The 11,989-nt window shown below is 45.4% G+C and overlaps 1 protein-coding gene and 1 long non-coding RNA gene across 2 annotated transcripts; one reads left to right on the top strand and one right to left on the bottom strand.

The window, feature by feature from the left end:
• On the bottom strand, positions 1-2,777 carry LOC123111957 (serine/threonine-protein kinase RIPK). Its single transcript, XM_044532839.1, has 4 exons — positions 2,219-2,777; positions 1,988-2,123; positions 1,442-1,578; positions 1-928 (listed from the first exon to the last, which is right to left on the bottom strand). The coding sequence occupies exons 1-4, from the start codon at positions 2,615-2,617 to the stop codon at positions 278-280; spliced, it is 1,323 nt and encodes a 440-aa protein (XP_044388774.1). The 5' UTR covers positions 2,618-2,777; the 3' UTR covers positions 1-277.
• Positions 1,110-6,077, top strand: LOC123111958 (uncharacterized). Its single transcript, XR_006454950.1, has 3 exons — positions 1,110-1,251; positions 1,416-1,601; positions 3,266-6,077. It is a non-coding gene; the product is annotated as an uncharacterized lncRNA (long non-coding RNA).
• Positions 6,078-11,989: the final 5,912 nt, after the last annotated feature.

Below are 11,989 nucleotides of genomic sequence, written 5' to 3'. Positions count from 1 at the left end.
TTGAGAAAATCAAAACCGGACTTTTGTCACACTGTTTTGCATCCCTATATTTATCCAACACCCATTGTCACTATCAAGAAGAAAGGTGGGCCTAAGTCCCCTGAGACCTTTCCAAAAACTATAAAGAAGAAAAGAAACACAATCCACAAATCCGAAACAAACAAACCGATGTGACATTGTATCACATCTCTATGATATGTACATACCATTCTGTCCTACGCACTTCCCTACCTTAGTCCTATGCCCCCCTCTCCCGATTGTAGCTCGACGACCTTTGTTACCGCCGCTGTGCACCGGTGAATCCGGTAATGAGCCCATCGCCGCGGCGGAGCACAATGCCGGCATGGATTGCTGAGTCGGGGTACTTCTGCCGGTGCCTGTCTTGATGGTTCTGGCGTGGGTGCTGGTGCTTCTCCTCGACCTCCACCTTCATGTCCACTACCTTGTCCTCCTCCACAATGACTGTGAACACAAATGGGCCCACAGGGAAGAAGTCTTCCATGCCGAGGACGGGCTCGAGGGCCTTGACCACCTCCCTCATGGTGGGCCTAGACTTTGGGTTCTGGCTGAGACACTTGTATGCCACCAGTGCTGCCACCTCGGCGCCTTTGCATGAGTATTGGCACTCGAGAGCTGGGTCCATGACTTTATACAACCTGTCAGAGCGCTTGAGGTATGGTCTAGCCCACTCGACCAGGTTCTGTTCCCTGAGTCGCCGTGCACGGTCCACTGATCGCAGCCCAGAGAGGAGCTCCAGGAGCACCACACCAAAGCTATATACATCGCTCTTGGCGGTCAAGTGGCCTGTCATGATGTACTCTGGCGCTGCATAACCATGCGTCCCCATGACACGTGTTGTCACGTGTGTCGCGTCGCCCTGAGGCCCATCCTTGGCCAGCCCGAAGTCGGACAACTTGGTGTTGTAATCCTGAAATCAAGCATTGAAATTTTGTTAGGGAAATAGCACGAAGAGAAATACAATGCGTTACAAGCTGAACAATTTGTTCAAAGTAGATGTAAGGTAAATATATGTGCACAATTGTACTACTGTTCGTGAATTACTAATCTGTAGGTGTTTCAGTGAACTGACATTGATTGCTAAATGTATCTCAATTAATTGGATTCCTCAGATTTGGCATTCATCCAAGAATCTTCAGAGTTTCAGTCAGGTCAGAGCTGCCCATAACACACTGGGCCAGCTAAGTTCAGAAACATGGCATCTTGGATGGTTCAACTGGTCAAAAGCTAAAGGTTGGAAATTAAGATTTGAGATCAAATTATATTTGGTTTTTCAGACACTTTTGTAGTAATTCCAGCATAAGAGGTGTGAAGTTGTGTTCGATCCCATTTGCTGGAAACCACTACTACAGTTCCCAAATGACAATCCTTTTCAAAACTGCCTCTTTACTTTACAGAAAGTCTGAAGTTACGGGTGGCTTACCGAGTCGAGCAAGATGTTGGAGGCCTTGAAGTCGCGGTAGATCACCGGCGGGTCGGCATCGTGGAGAAAGGCAAGGCCCTTGGCCGCGCCGACAGCGATCTTCATCCTTGTCATCCACGGGAGAGAGCCATTGGTACCTGAAGATGGTAGGATGTTTCAGGTCAGTTTCCTCCTCCACGTTGACCAAGAGTTGTAGTAACTTGCAAGCACCAGGAAGTTGGTAGGATAAATAGTTTTTTAATCCAAAATATCCAGTATCCCTTTTTAGTAAATATCCAATATCCACATTCATCTGATTTTAAAAAGAGAAAGTGTGTGTTGTTCTTTTGGAAGGCAGAGAGCAGCTCAGCTATCCTCTTGACTAAGAGAAAAGAAACTTCAGGGGACAAGAACAGCTCATCACTGATGGACCAGATGGCACTCGTACGTGCCCAGATTTCCAAATTAACACATTTCTTTATCTTGCTGGTCTCGAGAACCACCAAACGTATCACTAATCCTCAGAATGATCAATTGACAGCAGAAAGCAGTGAAGAAGTAACTCACTCTTGAAGAGGTGCTTCTCCAGGCTCTCGCCGCTCATGAACTCGTAGACCAGCATCCGGTGCTCGTCCTCGTAGCAGTAGCCGATCAATTTCACCAGGTTCTTGTGCCTCAGTTGCCCAAGGAAGAAAACCTCAGCCTGCAAGAGCAAGCCACATAGTAAGCTAGCTGTTCATTGACCAAGCTTCGAAATTGATCTGCTGGCGCGTGCATTGCACTCTGTTTCGCACTCACCAGCCACTCCTTGTGGCCCTGCGTGCCGCAGTCCAGGTCGAGGTACTTGACGGCGACGGGCTGCGCGGCCAGCCCGGGTCGGAGCTTGTCGTCGACGTCGCCTTTGTAGACCGGGCCGAAGCCGCCGCAACCGAGGTAATTGGCGCGCGAGAAGCTCCCGGTCGCCGCACGGAGCTCGGCGTAGGTGAAGGCGTGCAGGTTGGAGCCGGACAGCGTGATCGACAGGTCCTCCGGGGACAGCGTCCCCGACGAGCTGAGGCTCTTGAACGACATCCTCGACGACGACCTCGGGCAGCCTTTCCCCCTCCGCCCGATCCGCCGCCTGCAGTCGTCGTCGTCGTCCGCCACTCTGCCACCGGCGACGCAGCACGAGAACGGGTTCCAAGATTTCGCGGCCATGGCAGGAACGGAGAAGCTCCGCGTATATCAATATCGTGTAGGATCAAGAATGTTTCCCGCCACCCGGGGGCTGTGAATGCAGGGGAGCTCGGGCGCGGGAGAAGGTCAGGTGAGCAGGAGTGGAGAGAAAGAGAAGGCGGGTCTCGGCTTGGGTGGAGGATGGAGTGGCCGGCCGGGCCTTTATATAAGTGTGGAGTGCGGGCCTCGACCCTACCGTAGGACTGCGATGGAGCAAACAGGGCAAGGGAGGGAAGGGAATGTGGTGGTGGTGGTTGGTGGCGCGAACGGCTCGCCCCTCCCTCCCAACGGACCTGAGTTTCTACCAGCGACACGACGTAGGTTTTCATTCATGGAGTTGACTCAAACCTTCTTCGTGGGAAAGAACATGGGTGGATCAAAGTGACGGGCATGTCACACCGCGGTTTCATATACCAAATCGAACCGCGGGTTCGCGTTTATATGGTGAAAAGTTTGTCCCGGGGTGGACCATCGGACGTAGGCTAGGATGATTAAATTGACTATTCAACTTCGCAGGTTAATTCGGTTTAGTGTACGTGGTTTTGCGCTACTGTCGCCGTGGGTTTATGCTACAGCTGCCTTTAGCCTTTTTTTAAGCCCTGACCGTGTAACAGTTGCTTCAATTTGCAGGAACGAGTGAACGACTGGTCGAACCGTACCTGAAGTAAAATTGACAGAAAGCGCAGGGCCTTTTAGCTAAACCATTCACCTTGGGAAATTCCAATTTGGACTTTGTGCAAGCCGTTCTGGTGAAAAGTAGAGTGAGTTGCTCTAGGGACTGGAAGTTTCAAGATCAACAAACACAGAAGAAGAGAACGGCCTGGTAAGCTGAATATTTTTTCTTATAAACACCCGAGTTGTTACTACCTGTATCTTTAAGAAATAGGCGAAATTCAAGGTAGCACACCCGTTTTACCGGTCAAAATTATACGTTACTCCGTTTTACCGAGTAAACATGATAGAAGTTCCACAGTAGTCCAAAGCCAAAACAGAATTTCGCTTACTTTTTTTGCAGTCAATTTTGCTTACTTTAGTAGGTAGTGCAGATTAATACAGTTTAGATTAGTCATGGCTATAGAGAAAAAAACACGTTGGCTTATTTTGTCGGGAGCCGATATAATTGTGTAGACTGGCAAGAATATGAATATCGTAAATTTTACACACATGAACCATATGTAGTCATTTTGGGAATAGACACATGTAACCATAATTATCTTAAGCAGTGTACAATTCGGCTAGAGTAAACTACGGATGTTGCTTCTTTGTTGGCCCTTGTGTGGTAACAGTAGAAGTGCACGCAGCCTTTGTGCATAATCATCGCATTCGACGCCGTGTAAGTCGTGCCGGAGAGGATTAGGATTGAGCAGGCCGACGTGGTCTACGTACAGCGGAGTAGGGGTTCAACCGGGAATCTCCTTTTGCCGGATAATGCCATGCGGTGCAGACAGGGGGAGTGTTACCATCAGAATGTTTTACAAGTAAACTCAATCCTTCTTCTTTCTCAGGTTACTGTGTGCCTCTTTGCTACATGTAGATTAACTAGATTTGCTGCCTGGTCTTAGCTCACCCTTTCCATCCTTGCTATCAAATTATCAAGTGGCCCAACTGGTAGAACCTTAGCAGGTTTGAAGCTAGTTTTCTGCCCAATCCTAGTTGCATATTAGGCGAAGGAATGCGATCCCTAGAGTCTAGAGATGTATAGCCTCATTGATTCACAAGATTTTTAAAACGCAGGAACAAGAAAATACAAAATTGAAGTGGCATGCCCACTTAATCCTATACATAGGATTAACAAACCACAAGATTTTGGTAGTACCGACGTTGTTGTAACAATGTTGACGTGCTCTGGACTCTATTTATTTCGTGTAGCAGTTGTACAACTTGATGCTTTGGTTGCTTCATGGTCTCATGGATCATCATGAAGTTCATGTCCGAAGAACTTGTTAATAATAAACCTGAAAACTGTTGTCCGTTAGTTCCACAAGACACCGGATGTAGCTGCATGCCCGTACCAATATCCGAACCACCCTAGGCACAGAATCTTTCACCAATTATATAGGACATCTTATAAGTAGTCGGAGGCTAGCGAACATCCTGTCCATCGCTAGAAAGACAAAGCGAATCATGAGGCCACATGCCCTATCTTGTAAACAAACCCGAAGAAGTCCACGTGTAGGTGCTCTAATCTCTTGGCTCTGTCTTGTCTCCCTGCAAGTTGAATTCAAATGTCTCCAAGATGTCGTATCGGCTCACCGCCGTTTCACATAAAAACAGCCTAGATAGGTCACACGTTTGCAAATGTTATCTCAATTCTTGCTCCAGAGGACTGTTTTAATTAGCCCACAGTGCCTCTTAGAATAAGTCAATTGTCGAAACTCGCCCTTCCGAGAAAATGGCAGGAAAAGGAAGAGAAGCCACGCAAGAAGGTCTTTTCGTGCCCAGGTGATGAAAGAAACGTTCCGATGCGCTGTTCAATGCCTGCGTTGCCCAGCGATCTCATGTGCGATCATTCAACGGAAATGATTCTTAAATTATTTTATTTGAGGCTGAGGTGCTCCGGCGGACTAGGGTTAATACCCTTCTTCTGTTTCTGGATTGTTCTTCCCTCTCTGAATTCCTTTCTAGATTCTTCTTTTACTCTTGGTCGGGGAAGAGTATTTACCATCACCCGCGAAGAAGAAGAGGAGTTTTTACAAGGTCGGTAGCGTTATGGCAACGACAATCTACGGTCTGGGATGGTGAAAGGTCTTGCAGTGTCTACATGCAGCGACGGTAAAAACGTGCTTGATTACCATGTCCGGTCAGACGTCCACGGCTCCGGTTGGCCTGCGTTGCACCGAGCGTCTGAGACGGTGGCCCTTTTCTTTTTTCTCTCCATGACGATAATGGATGGATGGATGCACCGGCCAAACCAACAAGGCACTCATTAGTCATTACCGGACCCCAGGGGACACTGACAGCGACCATTCCAAAGTCCAAAGGTAGTACCTTCTGTGTATCCGGGATCCAGCCAGGCATCCAAAATCCAGTTAACAATCCTTTCGAAAAGATGCACGAACAATATTGTACAATATGTCGGATGCCAACAAGAGGTTCAGGGCCTGTTTGGTTTGTGACTAACTTTGCCAAAGATTGCCACACCTAAAGTTAGGCAAGTTTGACCAACTTAAGTGAGTGTTTGGTTCAAGCCACATCTTAGGCAAGCCCCACTTGGGCCGCACATAGCATACACATAAAAAATGTGGCAAGATTCCCTTAGGCTTGCCAACTTGTGGCTTTCATTTTGATGAACTAACCTTAGGCAAGCTTGGCAACAATGTGTGGCAAAGTGTGGCAATGCTAGGCCTAGAACCAAACAACCCCTCAAGTTTTTGTTGTTGAGAGAAAGCAAAGTGATTCAGATGAACAGTTGCAACTTGCACCGCTTTCTATCCGGACGCCACGCCTCCACGCGCGCTCCGGACGCAAGCGACCACGCGGCGCACGAGCCACTCGGTCGGGCCGACGGCAGAGCAGCTAGGCGACACCATCGGGAGTCAATTACAATCCCTCTCCGGCCTTTTTACCCCCGCTCCTCCTAGGCGAGGCGGGGTGGCACGGGAGGAAGCGTACGAGCGTACACGCTACACGGTCGGCGGTTCGCCCGTCGCTGGCAGCGCACTCGGACACGTGGTTGGCCGTCGGGCTCCCCGGCCCCGCGGAGCGGCGCACCGGCGTGCCGGAAAAGCTGCCGGTGGCCGGACGTGCGTGAGATCCCAGGGCTGGCATCGGGGCCGATTATTCTTCCTCTTCCAGCAGGTGAGGTGACCTCGAGCCCGCCGTATCCTGGGCCGTATCAGGCCGGACGTTTTACAAACGGCGTCGTGTCGTTGTCCACGCCGTCCGAACGATGGAAACCGATTAGTACTACTAGAATTTACAAATGGCGTCGTGTCCACGCCGTCCGAACGATGGAAACCGATTAGTACTACTAGAATTTACAAATGGCGTCGTGTCCACGCCGTCCGAACGATGGAAACCGATTAGTACTACTAGAATTTACAAACGGCGTCGTGTCGTTGTCGGGGCAGGGCAGGAGGAGGCGACGGATTCTCGTGCGTGCGTGTGTCGCATGGCGTGGGAAGCTGCCGAAAAGAGTGGATGGATTTCGTGTACTCCCAGACTCCACTGCTACTACGTGCGCACGACACTGCGACGTGCGGTGCGGGTGGGAGCAGGAGGACGCCGTAACCTGATCGAACGCTAGCAGATCGTGAGCCGATCGAGCAGCCGCATACCCCCCATTCCGGGCTCTGGCGCCGCCGCGGGCCTGCCACCGGGAGAATGGGACCAAGCCAGGAAAAATGGGTCGGCAAACATCAAAGTACAATAAACTTGCCATAACATGCCAATTAATGGTGTCATTAAAATCTGATTTGAGATGCTCTTATACATTTCTTTTTTTCCTTTTTTGGTGTCAACTGACACTGACAGACACCAATGGCTCTGCCCTGGACCCGTCACTGGCGGCAGCACCATCGCGCTCTGCCATGCTGTTGCAAAGGATAGACTTCTCATTCCGTGGATATTTCGCGTCTGCTGAACCTCCTTTTGATTTTGGGAGGAAAAGGGGCACGCCCCATGTACTTTTGTCAATCGGCGCCCTCCCTTGTCTCCTCCTGGATCCAGCAAATATCTCGAGCCTCCTGACAAGTGTTCGGCAACAACCGTAATATCAATATTGGGGTTGCTTCGGGCCGTCCGTCAACTCATGCTTGTAAGCTTGTTCATGCCAATACACTATAGAAAGGACGCTCTTGCAGCTAATTACCATCTCTCACTTCTTCGGCACGGTGCTGTGCTGTCTAAAACTTATCTGGCTCCAATGCTTTCTCTCCTCTTCAGCTCAATCTTACATTACGTACGTGTCAGAGGTCGCTGTGGCGTCCGAGCTGCATGCAAGAAAATATCTCCGGGCCAAACGGACTCCGAAATATCTTCCATGCCGTGAAATTATAAAGAACAGCTTTGCTAGATATGAAATATCACATATCTAGGCGTTAGATGTACATATCAAGATTCGTGTTTTTTTGCATTTACGTACGTAGTTTCTTTGGAAACGGAACCTCCACGTACCTAGTTGTCGCGTTTCTTGTTTGTTGTTACCACGGAGCAAGCCTCCGGCGCTGCTTTGTGTGGGCGTTTTTTTTTCTTTTTTCTTCATCGATTTGTGTAGTGGGCTTTTGTAGTATGTTCGGCCGGGTGTCATTTTTTCTTTTCTTTTTTTCATTTTGAGCGGTTCCTGTGGTGTGGTAGTAATGGGGAAACGGTCGCAATGTTACTTTAGTCTTGTTTTATTTTTTGTTTGTGTTTTCTATGCATTTCCGAATGTGTTTTGTTTATAAAGCTACTGTTACTTTTCTTTCTTTTGTTGTGTTTTCATTATATACTAACTATGCAGCTATACACATGTCCCTCTATGCGTGGTAGTATGCGACGCGATCAAACTATGATTGATTATGTCACATCTAAATTGTACACCACACGCTTCTGTCGATGTGCCTCGTGCGCTAGTGCTCTCATCGGGTTGTTTTCTTTATCAGTTTTGCTATTTCACATCTGTAGCTATCTCTCATTTAAGTCTAGAGCCTTTGGATATTGTCCCTCTTTAAGATTCACGCAAATGTGTTTGTCTCGCTGTTGTGCTTGTTTGTGGTGCATTGTCTCGCGCGCCACCGTGTCCAGGTCGATGCGAGTTGTGGCTGGGCCGTTGTTTGTTTTCTTTCGCGACTGTAGTGCATGCGCTGGTCTTGGAGTTGGCTCATGACTGTGTTTTTTCCTTTTTTCCTTTTTTTTCATCTGTGTGTTTCAAATTCGCAAACTTTTTCAAATCAATCTTTTCTTATTTTTATTTTTTCTCTTTTCCATTTTTTATTTTTAACTTTTTTAAATCCATGAATTTTTCTTATCCCTCTTATTGATTATTCACCACCAAACAAGGGTTGTCTTTTTTCTTGTTTCAGTTGCAAGTCCACTCCCAACTTGTAACTGGGTCCGATCTTTTTTTGTTCCGGTTGAAATCACACCCTAGACTTGTAACTGGGCCTCGTCATTTTTTTGTCTCATTTGCAAATCCACCCTCAACTCGCAACTGGGGTCTGTAACTTTTTTTTGTTTCAGTTGCAAGTCCATCCTCGACTCGCAACTGTGGCCCAACATATTTTTGTTCCAGTTGCAAGTTCATAATTGCAAATCCACCCTCGACACCCAACTAAGGCCTGACCTTTTTTCCAGTTGCCAGTCCACACTCGACTTGCAACTGGGGTCCTACCTTTTATAGTTGCAAGTCCACACTCGACTGCAACCAGGTCCAGCCTTTTTTTCAGTTGCATGTCCATAATCAACTCGCAACTAGGGCCCTATCTTTTTTGTTTGGTTGCAATCCCACCCTCGACTCGCAACTGGGGCCCGAACTTTTTTCTGTCTCGGTTGTAAGTCCGCCGTTGACTTGCAACTAGGGCTCAACACTTTTTTTGTCCCAGTTGCAAGTCCATCGTGGACTTGCAACTGAACCAAAGATTTTTCCTAGTTGCAAGTCCATCCTCTACTCGCAACTAGGCCTTGAGAATTGTTTTGTCCTAGTTTCAAGTCCACCGTTGACTCGCAACTGAACCAATTTTTTTCCTAGTTGCAAGTCCACTTTCGACTCGCAACTTGGCCCTGAGAATTTTTTGTCCTAGTTGCAATTTCATCATCGACTCACAACTGAACCAATGTTTTTTTCCTAGTTGCAAGTCAACCCTCGACTCGCAACTAGGCATAGAGAATTTTTTGTCCTAGCTGGAAGTCCACCCTAACTCGCAACTCTGCTCCGACCTTTTTTTTGTTTCAGTTGCATGTCCACCCTTGAATCGCAACTGATGTCTGACCTTTTTTTTGTCCTAGTTGCAGTCTCCCTCTCAACTCATAACTAGGGCCTGACCATTTTTTGTCCCAATTGCAGTCGCACCCTCGACTTGCAACTACGGCCCGACCTTTTACTTCTCTTTTAAATTTATTTTTGTTAAATTTCTAAAAATGTTTTTCAATGTATGATTTCCTTAAAATATTATTATAATTTAATTTTTATTGTTTGGTCACATCTTTGGTTTTCGCTAGTTAATTTCTTTTCATTCTCTTTTTGTTTGTTTCTTTCGCGGTTTTCTTTTTTTCTTTCTTTCTTGGGTTCTACTGCTTTCATTTTATGCATTGGTTCCTTTGTTTTTTTTCGGGTTTCATTGTTTCTTTCTTGATATATATGGGTTTTTTTGTTTTGCTTTATTTCTTTCTTGGTTTTCATTGTTTTCATTCTTTTTCATAGGTTTTCTTTGGTTTTCATTTTATTTTTTTATTTTCTTTGCTTTTCCTTATTGGGTTTCTTCATTTTTCTTTGTTCTTTTGTCGATTTTCATCGGTTTATTTTTTTAACATATGTGAACTTTTGTACTACACACTCTTTTTTTGCGGGTGTTGTGATACACATTCAACATTTTTTTGTATACATCAGAAACATATTATATATACATGTTTAACTTTTTGACATACATGATTATCATTTTTTCCTTCTTTATTTTTTTTAAATTCATGATTTTTTGAAACTAATTTAGCAATGTCCTACCATGTAGTAGTTAACAACTCAGTACTTTAATCACTGGATGCACTCACTGGTCCGTTACACCAGCATGCAAGGTACTGTAGCGCAGCCAAGCACCAACATTCATGGCAACTATAGCAAAAGAGCGCATCACCAAAATATAAAGATATTGTAGCATTCTGTATTTTACTTCACTGCATCCTACTGTAGTTCGACAGCGATGCTCACGAGCCCGCCGCACAGGACGGTCGTTCTGCGGCGTGCACTATTTAAATTTAATTGCGTTTTTTTAAATGTTCACAATTTTCAAATATGTCCACACTTTAAAAACTGTTCAGGGATTTAAAAAAATCATGTTTGAAAATTTGTTTGTGAAGAAATTGTTTGGAATGCCAAATTTTGTCTTATTTTTCAAAAATGTTTGGAATTACAAATTGTATTCCTATTTAAAAAATATTTTTCGAAAATTTTAAATTACTTGGGTTTTGAAATATATTCAACATTTTTAATTTGTACACAATTTGCCAAAAAAAGGTTTCAAAAGTTTTAAAAAATGTCTTATAATGTCGATGTTGTATTACATTATTTAAATTCCACGTTTTGTAAAAGACAACAACAGTCATTGGCTGGAGTGGTAGGAGCTGCCGTTTCTCTATGCGTGGTGCAAAGTTCTACTCCTATGAAAGCACTAACTAGATAGATTTTTCTTGCCATGGGAGAAGTGCTTAGCTTTGGATTCAATCTTGCGGGGTCCTTTCCCAGTGACAGTAGGGGCAGCAAGGCACATATTGTATTGTTGCCATCGAGAATAAAAAGATGGTTTTTTTATCATATTACTTGAGTTAATTCCTCTACATCATGTCGTCTTGCTTAATACGTTACTCCATTCTTCATGAGCTTAATACTCTAGATGCATGCTGGATAACGGTCGATGTGTGGAGTAATAGTAGTAGATGCATGCTGGAGTCGGTCTACTTGACACGGACGTGATGCCTATGTTCATGATCATTGCCTTAAATTTCATTATAATTATGCGCTTTTCTATCAATTGCTTGACAGTAATTTGTTCACCCATCGTAATACTAGTGAAACTTATCTCGAGAGAAGCCACTAGTGAGACCTATGGCCCCCCGGGTCTCTTTTCCATTATATTGAGTCTCCTTTTCATATTATTAAATCTCGTTTACATCTTGCTAGTTTCCGATCTATTATTTAGCAATCTTTATTTTCCAATCTATAAATCAAAAATAACAAAAATATTACTTTACTATCTCTTCCAGATCTCACTTTTGCGAGTGATCATGAAGGGATTGACAACCCCTTTATCGCGTTGGTTGCAAGTTTTTGATTCTTTGTGCAGGTATTCGGTGACTTGTGCGCCGTCTCCTACTGGATTAATACCTTGGTTCTCAAAACTGAGGAAATACTTACACTAGTTTGCTGCATCACCCTTTCCTCTTCAATAGAAAACAAATGCAAGCTTAAGAGGTAGCACTTGTCCTCAGGCATCTGCAACTCTGTCCAGTCATTAATGAAATCCACAAGTGCCTGAGACTTAATAATTGTTCTAGGCATATATTTCAGACCATGGGGTCCGAACTCAATGGCCCACTTAGCCACCCGGCCTGTAGTTTCTCTGTTTTGAATAATATCTCCAAGAGGAGCAGAACTGATCATAGTGATGGGATGACCAAGGAAATAACGCTTCAACTTGCGACCAGCCATGAATACTCCATAGACTA

This window comes from Triticum aestivum, chromosome 5B, assembly GCF_018294505.1.
Source record: "Triticum aestivum cultivar Chinese Spring chromosome 5B, IWGSC CS RefSeq v2.1, whole genome shotgun sequence".
Classification (NCBI taxonomy): domain Eukaryota; kingdom Viridiplantae; phylum Streptophyta; class Magnoliopsida; order Poales; family Poaceae; genus Triticum; species Triticum aestivum.
The sequence above is the reverse complement of the archived record's forward strand: the minus strand, read 5'-3'. Positions and strand labels throughout refer to the sequence as shown.